Source organism: Neltuma alba, unplaced genomic scaffold, assembly GCF_004799145.2.
Source record: "Neltuma alba isolate B1F8T4 unplaced genomic scaffold, ASM479914v2 tig00002197_pilon, whole genome shotgun sequence".
Taxonomy (NCBI): Eukaryota; Viridiplantae; Streptophyta; class Magnoliopsida; order Fabales; family Fabaceae; genus Neltuma; species Neltuma alba.
This window is the reverse complement of record NW_021632777.1, coordinates 2,293-22,810: the sequence shown is the minus strand read 5'-3', so window position 1 is coordinate 22,810 and position 20,518 is coordinate 2,293. Positions and strand designations below refer to the sequence as shown.

The window sequence follows — 20,518 nt, the reverse complement described above, 5'->3', positions numbered from 1 at the left end:
AATTAACTCAATAATTAGGTTTTATATTAAGAACCGGAGGAGTACAACCATACATAATAAATTTAGTAAAGAAAGAAAAGCATACATAATATATAAAATGTTAACATGTACTTCTACCATAGTCATTGGCAGTTTGGATCAAGTAGAAGGAGTTTAATACTCCTTTAAATAAGGTTATTTGTTTGAGCACTATGGATAAAAAAATTCATAATTAAGAAAAATGAGCCATTTGGACGTAATAATATTTAAATTTTATCTGTTAGCATCACAGATAGTTGTGTAAACAAATTATGCTTGAGAGCTTTTGTTGCATTAATAATAGTTAAAGGGAAAAAAAGGGTTGAGTCAAATCTCGCTGAGTCCCTTTTTTTTTTTTTTTAAAAAAAAACTAAATATTGTTCTGTAGTCCAATGTTTTTTTTTTAAAATGAAATTTGTGTAACACTTCCGTATGTAATAAATGTTTAATCCTCCAAATTTAAGACTTTGGCGTACGGGACACTACAAAAACATCGATATAACCAATTTTAGGCTTTCCCAGATTAATTACATTTCATGAGATGATTCCAGCAGATTTACTTATGAAATTAAACTGTTAATGGTCACTGCTCATATAGTCTTGAACAAAATGATATCTAATTTCAAACTTCATACATTGCATAATGAATTTAACTTTGTTTTTGTCTATGTTTTATAGCCGGTTCCAAAAACGAATAAAAGAGAAGGGAGGGTTGTATTATGTTCTTGACACAAGAACAAAAAACTCTGTCAAATATCTTATATGAATATGAAATGCACGGGGTTTGAGATCTAGTTGAGGTATATATTTAATAAGAAGTCTTAGAGAATGGAGCAAAAACTAGTAGGGTAAGGATCATGAACTACATGACAAGAGGAGATAGGGTATGGTGGGTAGTGATGAGTAGTGGGACAATAAGGTGGAACCTTATTGTCATAATCCTCTTCCTTGTTATTCTTCTCCTCTTTGCTCTCTTGTTTCAGCTGTTGAACACTCAATATGCTTGCATGGCGGAACTTCTTTCTGAGAAGCCTCGCCAAACAAACCGGGTCGACATCATCTCCGACCACCACCACTTGGTCTCTGTCTCTGCCTTCTATGGACACCGAACTCACGCCTGTATGGTAACAAGTACCAAACATTATTCGCTTTCATTCTCTCACTATTGTAGAAAAATCCTTTTACACCGGTTAATACCGATTCTTCAACCCATGATCATCATCGATCCATGACATGCACATTATTATTCAAGTCACGACATTAATTAATTGCCACACAATATATTAGTAATTAAGTTGATGGCATGCATATATATGTACGTACCTTTAGCTGCGGCTGCAATTGTGAGGGCCTTGCTTCTGCATTTGTTACAGTCTAATGTCGCTTTGATCACTATTTTTTGCTGCATCATCAGTACCAAGCATAGATAGTGCATTTCATTTTAACATATATGTGTATATATATATAGAGAGAGAGAGGGGTAGGGAGGGAGGGAGCGAGCGAATTTCAAAGCATGCATTATCAGAATAATAGTTGGTATAATTAACTATTCTATCTGCATTAGAACAAGACTCATCTTACCTTCATGCTTGATTTTTCATATGCTTCTGTGTGCTTTCAGGCTCTGCAAGTATGATCGAATGTGATGAGGCGATAATGATGCTGAATTCATTTCGTCTCTTCTCTCTCTCTCTCTCTCTCTATATATAGTTATATATATATATATATAGAGTGTGTCCGTGAAGGAAGTGGGATTTGTTTTATATTACCTCCGGTCCTAATTATAAGACCCAGTTAATTAATTTGGAGAGATTAAGAAACTTAGTTAAATTAGTTATTTCTAATGAATATGTGTTGTGCTTCCTGAAATATCCTTATTAACTAAGTTTGTTATCTAGAACTACTATTATTAAAGGATTATCTTGGAAAAAAATAGATAAATATGAGAGATAAAGTAGATTGAGATCTTACATTTAGAACTAAAATAAAAGGCAAACAAGGTTTTATATTAAAGATCAGAGACAATATATTATATCAAAAAGATTAAAAGTCTTTATGATACTTTAAGTTAATATATATATCCTATTTTCTAAGGCTACAACTTAATACACACACACGTTTATTTTTATTTTTTAATACAATGACTATGGCAAACCCATAAAAGGAAAAAATATTGGGCATATTATATTAGCCAACAACAAATTAATGCAACAAGGAGTCTGCTCGGTGTTCACAGTGTCACAACAATGCAATAGCTGTATATATGGACAATTAAGAAAAAATATGATTACCACAAGTTACATTAAAATCAGTTTCTGGTCAATTCCTACTATTTCTTTCATATTTTTGGTGGGGTCCAGGATTCGCACTTCAACTGTAAGGGCATATGAATCATTAATTATTGGTGTCTAACATTCTTAATTACAGCTAATCATTGATTAATAATTTTGCTTTTAAAGTCGCTCATTACTATAAGTAATTTTTCTATTATTAGATTACACTAATTACATGAGGAGCAAGTTGCGCCTGGTTGCTTTGCTGGATTTGATTAATTTACAAATGTGGATCATTAGTCAGACTGCTTCATAAATTAAAAGTTTTGGTAATCTCCATGTCAAATTATTTGGTTAGTGAAAATAGAAATGAAATGAAAAATGCAATAATTATATAAATGAGAGATATCTGCGAATGTCTAGCTGAGAAATAGTTTATCTAGAAACTTTAATTTTTATCTTGATGAATAATTATTAATACTGTAAAAAAAACCCAACATATATCAAGCAATTTTAAGTACATTCAGATTCCACAACAGAATGATGTTATTTTCTATTTCATGTTATTGAATTGACTTAATTAATTCAACTTCTTATGACGAATGCATTGAATTTAAATTGGAATTTAAGCTAAGTTCATAAATCTAAAAAAGTTAATGAATAACTTGGAATTTACGATCATTAAATTCAATGGATCATTCAACATATCAGCTCACACGTAAAAGTTTTTTTTTTTGGTCACTAATATTGCTAACATTTAAGTTGTAATTATAAATCTATTATTCAATTGTTGATCAGAAAGATCAATAGTTCATTACCTGATCCCATCAAGTCCCAGTAAAGAGGATAGTTTGGCTAAGTTACTAAACTAGCCAAAGAGGAAACTAAGAATAAGGTTGAGTTCAGCATGAATTTATTCATAATAACTAATTTATATTACCAAAAAAAATAATAAATAATTTATAAATATTAAAAAATTAATTAAATTAGTTATTTATAATTAATGTGTATCTATTTTTATAAACTACTCTATTTAATTATTTGTATTGAAAAGTGGAACCTATTCTCATTGGTGAAAACTTTCAATTGTTATATGTAATTAACAGAGGTAGTTTGAGATTAGAAGGCAAAATGATTGAGGCATTGTTTCGGACTAAAACAGACTCCTCAACTATTTTTCTTTAAAAGTAAACATTTTGACATATGGAATCACATTTTTTCCTCGTTCATATGGGTCCACCCAAAAATAAGACCCACATCGCCCTTTGATTTCTTTCTTTTCATTCAACACAAAGTACTTTAGAGTTTAGAAATCCAAGTTAACATCAAATTGCACAGCTTCACAGTGCAGCTAGTAGCTGCAGGCCAACAAAAGAACCTAAAAGATAACCAACAAAGCCACAAAACAAAGGTTGAGCAACCATAACCACAAATTGAGAGGCTTCATTTCCAACTCTAGGACCAACCGGCATAGTAGGGCCTAAGGGTATCAGTTCCAAGATGCACAACATTACTGGATTCAGGCCATGAGCGTCTCTGCAAGTCAGAACTAATGCCATGAACATATTCAGAAAAAAATCTCCCCCCCAATCATATCCATATTTCTAACATGTCCTGTTGGTGGATAACTAAACTCAGTTGATTTAGGTCGTGATGATCTGTGTAAGTCAGAACTGATTCCATGAACATAACCAGAAACTTGTTTCCCCAGAATCATATCCATATTCATAACATAATCTGTTTGTGGATGCCCAAACACAGTTGATTCAGACCGCAATGATCTCTGCAAATCACAACTAGTTCCACCAACATCACCAGCTCTTCCCAGAAAATCTATTCCACCGTTTAAGTAGCCTCCTCTTCCTTCTAACATTGGAAGGTGTCTTCCCCCTATCGTATCCATATTTCTAACATGTCCTGTTGGTGGATAACTAAACTCAGTTGATTTAGGTCGTGATGATCTGTGTAAGTCAGAACTGATTCCATGAACATAACCAGAAACTTGTTTTCCCAGAATCATATCCATATCCATAACATAATCTATTTGTGGATGCCCAAACACAGTTGATTCAGACCGCAATGATCTCTGCAAATCACAACTGGTTCCACCAACATGACCAACTCTTTCTAGAATTCCTATTCCACCGTTTAAGTAGCCTCCTCCTCCTTCTAACATTGGAAGGTGTCCATTTCTGCAACTAATTGCTGACGGTGGTGAGTGAGGATTGAGGCTTATCAGAGGGTAGTGATGATTACTCAGAATTGTTTGGCTTGTGGGGTAGAAGTCATTTTTTGTTAACAAGGCAAACTTGAACGTGCTGCACTTACCGAGGGGGAAAGGCTCATCACACCTGGTCCCGTCACCTCGCTTGTTATTATAACCCGGGTAATCTTCTTTCCTGAATTCCATACACCCAATTGGCCATAGAAAGCTTCGAATCCCAAGTTCCGGTATGCACCAGGCATCAAATGGCGGGTTGGTCTTGTGATTAACATGAATTTCACCATTGGACCTCAGCATGCTACTTGCATTCATAAAGAACCCACGTACAAGGTCCTTGTGTTTCCTGTAAATCCCAAAAAATGAAAAAAAGAAGGATGCTAAAGCCTTCACATACACAAATTAACTGGAGGAGAATTTGCAATAATTCGCTTAGAATGCCGTTACATATTATACAATCATCAATATAAGAATATATCAATCAATATTCACAAGTTATAAATAGTGCAACTTATTCTTTAAACTCGGTGCAATATATAGAAAGATGTGTCAAATTGCATCAATAACAAAACAACTGAAACCAGACAAAAGAGGTTGTGTGCGTATTGAGGGGTGGAGAGATGCATAATTACAAAAATCTGTGGATATAAGGAATATCAAGTTCTATACTAGTAGGGTCAATAATCTTCATAAGCTGTATTGACCAAAACGCCCTTACTTCTTGCTTGATAGACAGATAGAGGTACTTGGAGTTTTTTCCTTCTGAAAAATTATCACATGCATGAGCATTCAAATAATTTCCCCACAGCATGACAACTGCAAGTGTCCAATGAAATGACTGAATCAACCTTGCCCATGCATTGTCTTTTAGTGAAAGCACCAGAGCTTTTTAGCCAGAATAATCAATGTTTGGACGTACAAATAATACAATACATGCAAGTTTCGATGTATATCTGTTTACAGACACTATGTCTTTGCATATTTTCTATAGCCAACCATCTTATACATAAGCAGCCAAATGCTAGGAAAACTAAATGGTTCATGTACCAAACCGAATCGGCTTAAACTAAAACGCACAAATGTACAGCAGAATCATTAGATTAATGTATGAGGACCAGATATCAAGATTGCCGCTTATTTTTCTCTGTTGGAAATCAGACTTTGAGCAAGAGAAATTGGCATGTCTGTACAGTCCCTTAGAAAAGCTTAAACACAATACTTATGGAAAGATCCGAGATGATTTTACATTATGCATCTAACACAGTCTTTATATTGTATTACAGACACACAGAGATGTTAGACAATAGTAATATGAATTCTAACAGGGAACTCACTGAATCATGGAGAAGTTGTCTTCTTTGCCATGAAAGCCTGCATGAGGGAAGTTGAATATAATTCTATCAAATCTCCTCATTTCCAAGTATGGATGAAATTTCATTTGGGTTGCATCAACTCCATGCAACACACATGCTCCCATGTTTGTTAAGGCAATCAAATTTGACATCGCCTTCTTGTACTTCCTCACAACTTGATCTTAATGAACAGAAAAAGTAATCAATGACATGACAAACATTCAACACTGTAGTAACAACAATTACGAAAAGCTGAAGAGTAAACCAGATCGATGGAATCCACAGTCCACAAATTAGATAACATGCGCAGCAATAGAAACAATTGATTCAGACAACAAAATCTATGGGATGCTCATAGAAAAATGGAAGAATAGTATATAAACACAAGCACTTCCACAAATCATGAAGAATCAGAAAACCATCTAAGCAAGCAACGATTAAGGCGAGATTTATGTCTGAACTAAGCTTCATTAGAATAACTAAAGAAAGTCAAATATTTAGCTCCTTGACTCCTCCTAGAAACTTTTCGTAGGGTACGCAAAATACAAATGACAATAAAAAAATAAATATATAAAAGGTCAAATGTTAAGATTCCTTATGTACATGGAGTTAAAATCACAAACGAGAAACCTTCCGATTATCAATGATCCCTTCAGCGAAATTGCAGGGCATAGCTTGACTTCTTTTGGGTGCTTAGAAAGCAACAAGCGAACAGAAATCAAACTCACTTGATGAACAAATCCATCGTTTTGCAAACTACTAAGGGAAAATAATAGTTATTTCAAGAGGGAAGAGGGTGAAAAATAAACACTTAACGTAGTATTTGTAAGAAGCGTCATCATCAAGCAATCAGAAAAACCCTATGCAGTTTTAGATAACTCCATTATTCAAAATAACAGCTGTCACAAGAAAGGGGAAAATTTTGAAGAAGAAACATTGCACACACAAATGCAAGAGCAGAGTGTGTGTGTGTGTGTGTGAGAGAGAGAAGAGAGAGAGACCATAGGTGTCAAGGGAAGAAGCAACGATGTTGAAAGCTGAACCAAAGGATTGAGCCAAGCAAAGGGAGAAGGAGAAATCACCCTCACCCACCAACAGTATTTGATGATGTGAAGAATAATATTTGACCCATTTTTCTCCTCCACCATCACTCAAATCGACATGCTTCTGCCTGTTGTTCTGACAGCTCATTTGTAAAGCCATTGCTTCCCCTGCCCCCTGTGCCTACAAACTACGAGGTTTCAAGCTTCCTATATGGAAAACGTAACCTTCCAACGTTTAAAAAGGCGGAACAATGCTCTTTTTGAGAGCTATGATGCGAAAATCAGAAGGTAAAATGGGTGGAAACTTCATGATCCATGTCTTCAAGCTTATAGACCCCATGAACTGTTTCAAAATCAAATCATCGACGCATCACATTTTGCTGAAGTGGGGGAGGAATTGAGGAGGAGGGTGCTGAACTTCAGTGTGAAAATGGATGGAAGTGGGTATTAGATTTGAAGCTGGAAATTAATTGGCCGCCAACATTGAAGCTCTTGAATCTCAACGCCAGAGACGCTAGCAAGCTTGGGTGCTCTGCAACTTTCCTTTCCCCATTCTCCGTCGTCCAGCCCTTATGCTTTGATTTTATTTAACGTCATAAAACAGTTCCGGATGCAGCTTAGGTTGGAAGCAATCTTAACTCTTAAGGATGGTTTACACATAAGACTGAAGGGTGCTTGGAAGAACGTAAAATCACTTTCAAAAATACTTCCTCGTACTTATTTTGACTATTATAAAATTATTCTTAAAATTATAATTTAGTTTTTATTGATACAAAAATAGATACTCCTCCGATCCTAATTATAAGACCCAATTGACTTATTTGAGGAGATTAAGGAAGTAAGTTAAGTTAGTTATTTATAATAAATAAGTGTTGTCATTCCTAAAATATCCTTGCTAATTAAGTATATTGGCTAAAACTATCATTATTAGAAGGATTATCTTAAAAAAAATGCATAAATATAAGAGACAAAATGGATTGGGGTCTTATAATTAGGACCAAATAAAAAGTCAAATAGGGTCTTATAATAAGGATCGGAGGAGTATTAGCGTTTCAAACGGGACATAAATACCATCTCCGTTAATCTCCTAAACGTGGTTACTTTTTTATTCGGTGGACCCACTTTGTCAGCTCAATACTCCCTATTGCCTTTGTCAATCTCTCTTCTTCTCATCCGCCCCCCACTCTCTTCTTTCTTTCCCCACACCAAGCGCCATGTCCAACCCCTCTCGGCTTTGTGGGTCTCGCTCTCATCCTCCTCTCTATCCCCACACTAAGCATATCAAGCACGCCTACGACAACTCCGCTTCACTGTTATTGACTTTTTGGTAGCGAAATGATGACAGTAGAGAATGGCGTCCTTCTGAGAGACCTGATTAATGAGGCGGCAAGCAATGGGTTGAAATTACCGTATATACTAGATTCTAATTATAAGACCCAATTGATTAATTTGAGGAGATTAAGAAAAAAAGTTAAGTTAGTTATTTGTAATAAATAGGTATTGTTCTTCCTAAAATATCCTTACAATCAAATATATTGGCTAGGACTATAATTATTAGAAGGACTGTTTTGAATAAAAATATATAAATATGAGAGACAAAGTGGATTGAGATTTTATATTTAAAACTAAAATAAAAGTCAAACAGGATTTTGTATTAAGGATCGGACGTAGTATTGTACTGGTGGTGGTGGGAATCGATAATGAGGGATTAGAAATGAGGACTGATGATGCTTTTGTCATTAAAGCACTCAATTAAACTAGGTCTCAATTAATTTGTAGTTCAGGATCGACCTAGGTCATTACTTTCAAGGAGCAATTTATGGGTTTCTTTAGGTAAAAATTTAGGTGATAAAAAAATACAATAAATTGGACCTAAACTAAAATGCAAAATTCTAATTCTAAATGGAAAATGCAAATGTCCTAAAATCTATATGAAAATTAAATTAAACTAAATAAATGTAATACAATTTTTGGGGGGATTTTTTTTTAAGAAAACAAATTAAAATGATAAATGAAGAAAATTAATCAGGAAGCAAAGAAAATTAACAAGTAAAAATGGAGAAGTTCTCTTCAGGTAAGGTGAAACAACCTTCCTAAATAAACAGATAAACCTATTTTTTTTTTATAGTAACTTGAAGAAATAACTTTTTATAACCAAACCATGCTAAATACAAACTCAAATTATATTACAATCATTTACACTAACTAATTATATAATATTGTTATCCGTGATAGAAAAGAGCAGCACCCAATCATACATACTATCACGGATAAAAGAACTTTTCTTAACTCATTTAAATACAAACTATATAAGAAATGATCAATCTTATCTAATATGGTTATAAAACAACATATAATATAGCTCATAAATCAAAATATTAAAAATTAAATCTTAATTCATACTTTATAATAAATTCATAAATAAAGCACATGCGAATATGCGATCCTAGGCCTCTGGCCACCTATCAGCACACATACCACAATAGTACACTCAAAGGACATAAGAAATAATAGTGCATGAATAAATTAAAACCAATTTATCCTAAGATGGCAATATACAGGATACAACATAGCTCATAAATCGAGGAGACGCTACAAGTTACTAATGTAGCTTTACTCCTCCTGAGCCTTCCCTAACGTCCCTCTTTTAAAGCTTTCACCTAAAAAATGTTAAATAATAGGAATGAGACAACGTCTCAGTAACTAAATCCCTACCTATTACACACCCTAGCATGGCTAGCGAGATGTCAGGTGGGATACACAGGATTAATAATAATTGATAAACATTTATTTAACATTTAAACTCACAATAATCATATAAGTAAATATTTCCACCACTCTCATACAATTGATACATTCCAAAAGAAATAACATACTTATCATTTATTTAACAGATATAAATATCAATGAATATCCCATGTCATATGCAATTCCTGAACCCAAATCCATCCTTATATCCTCCTTATTTCCGCCGACTGGACCCATGGGCTAAGTTCTTTCCATTTGACTGGCTACTCTGACAAGCTCACCACTCAAGTGATATGGACCGGCCAAAGACCACAGAGCACTCGGTGGACCATGGGTCCCCCCTCGAAGAACTAGTGGGGTGTCGCAGTCCCTCGAAGAACTAGTGGGACAATAATAGTGGCCAACCATAGAGCTCCGTATGGAGGCCGATACCACGTGGTAAGTATATAAATCTCAATAACTCCAATCATCTCCTTCCCCACCCAAAATAGATGTACAGGGTTCAAAATCACAGATTTATATGCATAATCAACAGAATTTCATAATAGCACATCATAATCATGATCACCAATTTCTTGCAATACAAATTATGTCAATCCTTTTTAAAATAGCATCCCACAAGACAGTTCATACAAAACGTAATATACTTTTATAGAATTAGTTATAAAGCCGCTCACCAACTTCATACTAGAGCACGCAACAGATAGAAATTTAGTTACCTGGTCTCCTAGCTAACAGTCAACTATAACCAGAGTCCAACCTCGAAAATGCCACAATAGAGTTTATATCTACAAACAAAATTAAAATATTATCTCTATAGTATTAGAGTAGGCTACTCACAAAATTCTAGCCTCTAACTCCTCCTCTAAAAGCTTTAATTTTACTCAGAACTCTAGCCTAAAAGACATTTCTCTAAGGTTTGGAATGAGAACACACACACACACATATGATTTAGACTCGATTCCTGAATTTTCCCTTACTTAAATATCCTTTAATTATTAGATTATATTATTAGAATCATCAAATTCATAATGCAAATAGACAAATTATAAATTGATAACTTATATTCCATCTTCAAAGGACTTAGACAAATAGACTTAGTACGAACCAGGTTATTCTCACTACAGAAGTTAAACCCTTAATCTAACCGTTGAATTTAATTTCCTATATATCATGATACTATCCTCCAAATTGTAGCTCAATCTAACGGTGAATGAACTTTAAAATGCTAATTTACTATTCAGGACTCTATCTGCTAAATCCAAAAGATATAAGTTAAAAACGTACCTAATAACTTGTAACTCAGAGATCAAAATGATAATCCAACCGTTGAAATTAACGATTTGGATGTCCCAAATGGGCTGACCAAATTTCAGTCCGATCCAACGGTTAATAAACTCAAAACTAGTACTTTTCTGAGACTACCTCAGATATGTGTGAAAATTATTTACTCACTTCAAGCTCCACTCACTATCTCCTATATATAGGCTCCTCAAACTCCTTCACTCTAAAAATTAGTCGATGTGGGACTTCTATACCATGGTATAATTTTGTAGAATACCATCCACACACACACAATCACACACAAAAACATTATTAAAATAATAATAATAATAATTTGCTTATATCTAACCTTTCTTTTTTATTAACTTGATATTAAAATATATTTATTTATAAATTTAATTAAATACTAAGTAAAAATAAGGATGTTACATAAGGTAGAGGGGACAAATTAGGATTTGCATGGATTTAACCTTCATAACCTTAATTAGTTAATTAGACCAAAGGGAAGTGATAAGAGAGTGGAGTTAATAAATTTAATTACCTACTTGAAACAAAGGGAACCCTCAATTTCAAAAACTATTAAACTATTAGAGAACTCATAACAGTATAAGGTTGGTTAATTAAGTTTATTAAAACCAATGAAAAATAACTCAATTAATTTTGAAAATTATGTTTCAAATTATCCAATTAAACAATTAGAAAATTAACCAACTTAATTAAACAATTAAGTGGTAAAAGAACCCAAATTTTGCAATTCAAACCACATTGATAATTAAACTCATAATGAAAACTCAATTATAAATTCAATTAACAATGCAAAGGTTCTAAACATAAATTCCAACAAGTGTCTCAACACACATAAAATCCAAATATAAATCCAATCTAAACATAAAGATGACAATCTAGAACTAAATTGTCTCACAAAATTACAACTTAAAATTATTTAAAACTAAATAATCTCAAGTCCTTGAATTAAAAAGATAAATGGAACATCACTCCCTTGTGGTCTTCAAGTGCTAGCCCAAGGCTCGAGTCTCTTCCATGCTCCTCTCAAGTTGCCTCCCTAACAAGCTTAAGCCTCCGTCAAAATGCCTCTTCCTCCAAAGTTGTTAGATGCCACGGCCATGAATGATGAGGTGTAGATGAGAAGCTGTGCGTGTAGTGAGAAAGGAGAGGAATTGATTGAAATTGGTGGGTGAATATAGAATGGAATCAATGGATATATGCGAGAGGGCGTGCGGCTTTTTTTTATACGTGGAGTGATGATGGTGACTAGATGGTATATGGTGAATGTGGGATATTGTTGAAAGGAGAGGATTCACGTTTTTATGGTCCGTGCGTGCTATGGAGATGGAAAAAGAAAAGAGTGATCTTAGGCGTGCTAGAGGGATTATTTTAGGAGAGAAAAGGAAATTTTCTTAGATCCAAAACTCAAGCCCATTAGTAATTAATTGACCCACTTGATATTAGTCATTGGATTGTGCTTAAATCTCACGAAACAATCTTACACCATTGGATTTCCTATATGCTCTTTCTTGACCTACAAGAATTTAAGTGTATCCATTAATGTAGATTATATCCAAATATAATCAAAAATTAAATATCAGATCTGCATAAAAATTAGGCAAGAAATTGCAAAACTTTCTAAAAATAATCTTTCTAAAAATATGAGACTTGTTTCCAAAGAAATAGAAAAAATTAATTCCAAATTAAAAATAGGAAATCACAAAATATTTATATTTTTAATCCAAAATCTCAATTTTTATGCAAAATCCAAAAAATCAACCAATTAATCCAATAATGCCTAAAAATCCAATTAAACTCAAAATTATCATTTAAATCCTAAATTAATGTGGGATAAAATGTATAAAAATGGGGCTTTGTCAATTCCCCCACACTTAGTTTTTGTACTCCCGGACAAAGCAAATGAAGACCAAAGAGCAGTAAGAAAAACAAAAGAAAATCAAACAAAAAAGAATGTTCCAATCACAAGCAAAAAGCAACTCAAAGCAATTAACATCTTTCTTATCTAAGTAATCTTCTCATGAAGTAAGAAAACAAACATCATGACAATTTACTTGACAAAGGAGAATCTAAGTCAGAAATCCTTCACCAAGGTTAATGTGCATGTCACTCTATCACTCAAAAGTGTATCGGCTTGTGTTTGCACTCAAAACCATCATATCCAATCCTTTTTCCATAGGCTTGACAATAATCTAAATTCTTCACCGTTGGCAAAGCAATTACTAGCATAAAGCAAAAAGACTTTTATTAGGTTGTAATGGGGCTAAGGTTAAGAAAGAAAGGACATAGTATTTGGGAAAACAAAGTTGAACATCTTAGGAAATAAAGAGAACCATTGAAAAAATATAATGGAATGCAAGAAACTAAATTAAACTTGGATTGGGTCATTCTTCTTCTTTTTATCTTTTTTTTTTAAGCTCTTTCTCTTTTTCTTCTTTTTTTTTTTGGCTTTCTTAGGCCATTATGTATATGCTCTTTTGACGTGAACCTTCATATTAGTGATACAAAAGCCCGGTTACTCAAGCATGGATAACTCATTGGCACTAAGATGCTACTAGCACGCTCATAGCCCTTACTGGCCGTTTGACGCGAAGATCGACATTAGTGATGAAGATCCCCGGTTACTAAGCACAGCTTAAACTAGAGGAGCGGAATCTTATTACAATATTTTTTTTCTTTTTTTTCCTTCAAATTGACCCACACCATAACTCCAAATGTGTTCCTCCATCCCAAGCACATATACTATAACACTCTTCAACTCCTAAGACATTAAGAAGGGGTAGGATTTTTTTTTTTTGGGCTATGGGTTAAGAGAAAAAAATGGTGAAGGCTCAAAAGGGGTTAAGCAAAGGATAAATGCAGAAAAGGGTAGGCTTTTGGCTTATCTGGCTAGAAAAATAGAAATGGATGCCTTTATCATCTTTATGAATGCAAATGCACAAACGTGGTCTCAAATAAGATTCAAGTCAAGTTCTAGATCGAGGAAAGAGATAGGAGTATACACACATGGAAAGAAGAAATGCATCAGACCCAAAACCTCACTAGGTACATGATTGCTAGCTTAAATTCACCTAAGTCAAATCCATTGCCACTTAGCTTATCCACTCAAGACATGATCAATCACTTTTCAAATTAAGAATGCATCATACTTGAATTACTTCAAACTTGCAATCTTCACATTCAAAACAAAACGAAAAAAACATTTTTTTCTTTTTTTTAAAGAGGAACTAAAAAAAATAAAAACACTCCAAAAAAGGGAAAAAAAAATAAAAAGAATGAAATCCCTCCCCCACACTTAAACAATGCATTGTCCTCAATGCAAAACACATAGGCAAGTCACAAAGCAAGTAGTATCCAGCACAGCCCAACTCAATAATATGACAATGCAAAGCAAAAAGAGTGAAGGGAAGGAATACAACCAAGGCTACGTGGCGTCTCGTAGTGTGATAACCTCTACATCATGGGTAGAGAACCCCTCGTAGTAAGGCTTTAAGCGATGACCATTGATTGTGAAGCATCTTCCAGTTGGCTCTCTCTTAATCTCTACAGCTCCATAGGGAAAAACATTAGTGACAATGAAAGGTCTCTCCCATCTAGAACGGAGCTTACCAGGCATGAGTTTAAGTCTAGAGACATAAAGTAGAACTTTTTGTCCCACATGAAACTCCCTTCTCAAGATGAGCTTATCATGGATAGCCTTAGTTCTTTCCTTATAGATCCGAGCATTCTCATATGCTTCTCTCCTAAACTCTTCAAGTTCTTGTAATTGTAACTTTCTTTCAACACCAGCACTAGCAAGATCAAGGCTGCAGCTTTTAATGGCCCAATATGCCTTGTGCTCCACCTCTGCTGGCAGATGACAAGCCTTACCAAAGACAATCCGATACAGAGACATGTCAATCGGGCTTTTATATGCTGTACGATATGCCCAGAGTGCATCATCCAGCCTCTTGCTCCAATCCTTTCTGTTAGGTTGCACTGTCTTTTCAAGAATGAGCTTAATTTCTCTATTCGAGAGTTCCGCTTGACCGTTTGTTTGAGGGTGGTATGGAGTAGCCACCTTATGCATCACACCATACTTGCTAAGTAAGCTCTGCATACTTCGATTGCAAAAATGAGTACCTTGATCGCTAATGATAGCTCTTGGGATTCCAAACCTACAGAAAATATGAGACCTGACACAAGAAACCACTACAGAAGAGTCATTAGTACGAGCGGGGATTGCCTCAACCTACTTAGAGACATAATCCACAGCAAGCAAAATGTAAGCATAACCAAACAAAGTAGGAAAAGGTCCCATGAAATCAATACCCCAAACATCAAAAACTTCACAAAACAACAGAGGTTGTTACGGCATCTCATGCTTCCTAGGGATATTGCCAACAAATTGGCATCTGGAACACTTCTTACAAAACTCGTGAGCATCATGAAATAGAGTGGGCCAGAATAACCCACTTTCCAAAACCTTCCTAGCAGTACGCTTAGCACTAAAATGCCCTCTACAAGCAAGGGTGTGGCAAAATGTCAATACATACTCAAATTCATTATCAGGAATGTATCACCTAATAACCTAATCATTGTAAATGTGCCACAAGTAGGGATCATCCCATATATAGAACCTAGCATCACTCCTAAACTTGTTTAGTTGATGCTTATTCATATCAGTTGGTAGAACAGATGTAGCCAGATAATTACCAATGTCAGCATACCACGGAACAGTCATATCAACACCACAGAGTCTACTATCAGGAAAATCATTTAAGGGTAAAGAAGATGTTACCACAGGAGCCTCAATCCTACTCAAGTGATCACTACCATGTTGTCTGCACCGCTCTTATCACGGATCTCCACATCAAACTCCTGTATCAGCATTACCCATCTAATCAAGCGGGGTTTGGAGTCTGGCTTCTTGAATAAGTACTTGATAGCTGAATGATCTGTAAAGACAGGCACTTTTGTATGGAGGATGTAAGAGCGAAATTTCTCAAGCCCAAACACAATTGCAAAAAGTTCTTTCTCTGTGGTTGTGTAACTAGCCTGTGTGGCATCTAGAGTCCGTGATGCATATACTATGATATGTTGTCGCTTTTCTATTCTTTGAGCAAGAACTGCACCCAATGCATAATCAGAAGCATCACACAAGAGCTCAAAGGGAAGGCTCTAACTAGGTGGCTGAATGATAGGGGGTGTAGTGAGTCGCTTTTTCAACTCATCCTAAGCACACCTACAAGCATCATCAAAGACAAAGCCCGCATCGTTCTGCAGTAAACGAGATAATGGTAATGCAACTTTACTAAAGTCCTGAATGAATCGCTTGTAAAATCCAGCAAGTCCAAGAAAAGAGCGCACATCTTTCACACAAGAGGGATATGGAAGAGATGAAATAATATCAATTTTGGCTTTGTCAACCTCAATGCCATCATGTGAAACAACATGTCCTAAAACAATGCCTTTCTTAACCATAAAATGACATTTCTCAAAATTCAGCACAAGATTATATTCAATGCATCTTTCCAAAACCTTATCCAAACTAGCTAAGCATGCATCAAAAGAATCACCATAGACAGTGAAATCATCCATAAATACTTCCATGCAATGCTCAAGAAAGTCAGAAAATATGGAAACCATGCAATGCTGAAAAGTGCTAGGTGCATTACATAAGCCAAACGGCATGCGTCTATATGCAAAGGTTCCAAATGGACATGTGAATGTGGTTTTATCCTGATCCTCAAATGTAATAGAAATTTGAAAGTATCCAGAAAAACCATCCAAAAAGCAATAATGGAATCTACCAACCAGTCTTTCACGCATTTGATCTATAAAAGGAAAGGGGGTAATGATCTTTTCTGGTCACAGAGTTCAACTTCCTATAATCAATACATACCCTCTAGCTGTTCTGGACTCTAGTTGGAACAAGCTCACCTTCATCATTACGAATAATAGTAATACCAATCTTTTTTGAAACTACCTAAACCGGACTAACCCACTGGCTATAAGAAATAGGATAGATTATACCTTGAAAGTAGTTTAGAAACCTCTTTCTTTACCACATCAAGAATCAATAGGTTGAGTCACCTCTGTGGCTGGCACACAGCTTTGGCACTATCTTCTAACAAAATCTGGCGCATGCACATATTAGGGCTAATTCCAAGAATAGCAGTAAGAGTCCATCCAATAGCTTTAATCCTTCTTTTCAGCACCTCCAGGAGGCGAATTTCTTCATCAACAGCTATGTCGCTAGCTACAATCACTGGCAGTGTCTCATTTTTTCCCAAATAGGCATATTTCAGTGAATCAGGAAGTGGCTTTAGCTCTAAATAGGGAGCTTGCTCAGTTAAGGGTATAAGGCGCTTTAGATTAATGTTAGTCAAACTAGAAAACTGTACTGAAGACCACAAGTAGAAGAGCAATGTAGAACTTATTTCCCAACTTGGAATCATTAGCAGGAATAGTAACAACAGAAGAATCAGGTAATATGCCACAATTGCAAAAGAAGCGCCATCAGTAGCACTCATGTCAGAAGCAACATCGGGGTCAAAGTCAAAGACCTCTATATCAGGGACATGATCAATATTAACTAACAGCTCAGAATCAGGTAATGAAGATGAATCAGTTGCATCTATAGCATCAATCACACTAAAAATGAGAGAGTCCATGTGAATCAACAGAAGTGCTAGATGAATCACTGAAAGTGCTAAGGCTATGGACAGGCATAGAAGAATCAAAACTAGAATGTCTAACAATCTCAACAAAATCAGTGAAAACATCAATATCATCAGCATCTATACCAGTGCATGTATTACAACTACCAATTTCAGAACATGAACAAGAGATAGAATCATCTAAGCCAACAATATCACATGATCTAGTTATCATACTATCTCTAAAATCCATGACAGCATTATCAATGATAACATCAATAAAACTAACATCAATCTCAGCACAACTATCAAGTGGATGTCTCAGAGAGTCAAGCATATCAAATCTAATGATTTTACCAGCAAATTCCATAGTAAGAGTACCAGCATGCACATCTATCATAGCTCTAGTAGTCTTGAGAAATGGTCTACCCAAAATCAAAGATGAATGTCCCTTTTGCCTAAATCTAGCATCATCCATATCTAGAACATAGAAGTCTGCAGGAAATATGAGATCTTTGACCTTAACCAAGACATCCTCCAAGACTCCTTCTGGAACTACACAGCGTCTGTCACAAGAAGAGAGCAATTAGATTTGTAGGCTTAAGATCCACACCTTGCAGTTAAGCAAAAACTGATTTTGTCATGACATTGATAGCCGCTCCTAGATCTGCTAGAGCATCTAAAAACTCAATGTTACCAATGGTGCAAGGTATGAGAAAGCTACCGGGATCCTTGCACTTTACTGGCATTGGCATTGATAAAAAGAGAAGAGACAACCCCCCTAAGTCAACTTTGCCATCATGCTTAAGCCTTCTCTTGGTGGTACACAACTCCTTCAAAAACTTTGCATACTTGGGCACTTGTGCAACTAGATCAACCAATAGAACATTGATCACCACCTTTTTGAAGATATCATAAACCTCATTGAACATCTCAGCTCCTTTCTTTTTTCTTTTAGCCCTAATCACCCCTGTAGGAAAAGGTAAGACTTGCTCGCTCACTTTCTTTCCTTCCCCATCTTTTTCTTGCTCTTCTTGCAATTCACATGTGGTTTTGATAAAGTAGACTTATTATGCGATGTGGAAGCAGGGGGAGAATCTTTAATGATAGCTTCCTCATCCTTTGAAGCATAGGTAGTGACAGGATCTGTAGAGGTAATTAATTTCTGCTTCTGAGAGATATAGCATTAACTCCACCAATGTTAGGATTCTGCTGGGTGCCACATTAGGGTTAACTACTACTGAGATGGTAGCTTCCCTGAGCCTTGACTTTGCATGTTACTAAGTGCATTAGATAACTGCCTAATCTGAGTTTGAAGATTTGAATTTCTTGGCTATGTTGCAAATCCTTTTGTTCAAACTTATCCATTAGGAGTTTCATCATGCCTTCTAACTTTGAACTCTCATCTTGATTTGGCATAGTTTGCCTAACTTGTTGGAATATTTTGCCACCAGAAGAGTTGCACCTTGATTGAACTGTGATTGTTGAGGCTGGCCACTCCCATATCTGAGATTTGGATGGTCACGGCATCCAGGGTAATGTATTTGAGTAAGGATCATATTTCTGGCCACTTTGAGTCATAAGCTTAGTGTGGTATATTGCATTACACGAGTCAACTCCATCATTTAGATAAGGGCAAGAGTCAGTGGTATGAGTAGCTAGAGAGCAAATAGAGCAAAGTGGCCCAATTAGAGCTGTAGAGTCAGCTTGTGGGATGAAAGCGGAAGAAGTTCCACAGAAGGAGCCATATTTAAGGAGCCATATTTTGGGAGTTTTTCATCTGAAATACCACTATTTTCTCCATAGCAGATGCTAACTTACAATTTTTCTCTCAAGGGCGAGACTCAGAATAAGATGAATGCAATCCAACTTCATTTACTCTAACTTGCTGCTTAGTACCAAACTGTTGGGTATTTTCAGCTTTCTTTTCAATCAATCTCCAAGCAGCTTCAACAGTCAAGTCAAGAAGAGCACCTCCAGCAGCAGAATCTAGTAAATCTCTCTCAAGAGGCAAGAGCCCTTCATGAAAATATTGAATCAACAATGTATCTGAAATTTGGTGGTGAGGACAACTGGATAACAATGCTTAAAGCACTCATAATACTCATATAAGGATTCCCCAGACATTTGTCGGCAAGCCACAAAATCCTTCCTGATAGGAGGAAGTACGCAATGCTGGGAAATACTTTTCTAAAAACAACCTTTTCAGCTGGTCCCATGAAGTAATGAATCCAGGAGGTAACCGAAGAAGCCAATTCTTCGCAGAACTTTCCAAAGAAAATGGGAAGGCACGCATCTTAATCTGATCCTCAGACACACCAGTAGGCTTCATAGCAGTACAGATCATATGAAAAGTCCTCAAGTGATTGTATGGATCCTCACCTGCAAGACCATTAAATTTTGGAAGTAAGTGAATCAATCAGACTTTAACTCAAAATCAGTGTCAATGTCAGGATAATTAATGCACCAATTTTGAAAATGCAAATCAGGTGAAACTAATTCCTTGATAGTCCTAGCAGGATTAGCCATGCCACTATTAGAATCAGAGGAGTCAAAAGAATTAGAGAAATCAGCAATTAACTTAACAGAAGATCACTTTCTATAAGATTACTAGCTTGAGCTCTCCTTCTTTGATGAAAAGTCCTCTCAATCTAAGGATCAAATTCAAACAATTCTTTGCTAGAGGATTTAGTCATGCACTAAGCAACTATCACAAATCAAAGTGAAATGAAAAGAAAAGGAAAAAAAAATGCCAAAAAAATGCAGAAAGAGAAAATGCAAAATCACCTAGAAATCAAACCTAAAGTTAACCATTGCTCCTCGGCAACAGCGTCAAAATTGGTGATGCTTTTGTCGTTAAAGCACTCAATTAAACTAGGTCCCAATTAATTTGTAGTTTAGGATCAACCTAGGT

At 35.5% G+C, this 20,518-nt stretch overlaps 2 protein-coding genes across 3 annotated transcripts; both read right to left on the bottom strand.

The window, feature by feature from the left end:
• Positions 1–839: 839 nt before the first annotated feature.
• On the bottom strand, positions 840–1,605 carry LOC114719941 (heavy metal-associated isoprenylated plant protein 47-like). The gene is made up of 3 exons (XM_028905519.1): positions 1,600–1,605; positions 1,342–1,420; positions 840–1,135 (listed from the first exon to the last, which is right to left on the bottom strand). Exons 1-3 carry the CDS (start codon positions 1,603–1,605, stop codon positions 840–842), a joined length of 381 nt encoding a protein of 126 aa, XP_028761352.1.
• Positions 1,606–3,511: 1,906 nt separating this feature from the next.
• LOC114719947 (uncharacterized) lies at positions 3,512–7,467 on the bottom strand. Of its 2 annotated transcripts, none has more exons than XM_028905530.1 (3): positions 6,866–7,467; positions 5,847–6,045; positions 3,512–4,858 (listed from the first exon to the last, which is right to left on the bottom strand). In XM_028905530.1, the coding sequence occupies exons 1-3, from the start codon at positions 7,065–7,067 to the stop codon at positions 3,859–3,861; spliced, it is 1,401 nt and encodes a 466-aa protein (XP_028761363.1). In that variant the 5' UTR covers positions 7,068–7,467; the 3' UTR covers positions 3,512–3,858. The 2 variants fall into 2 exon arrangements, with proteins under 2 accessions (XP_028761363.1, XP_028761370.1); XM_028905537.1 differs by having other exon boundaries at positions 6,953–7,467.
• Positions 7,468–20,518: the final 13,051 nt, after the last annotated feature.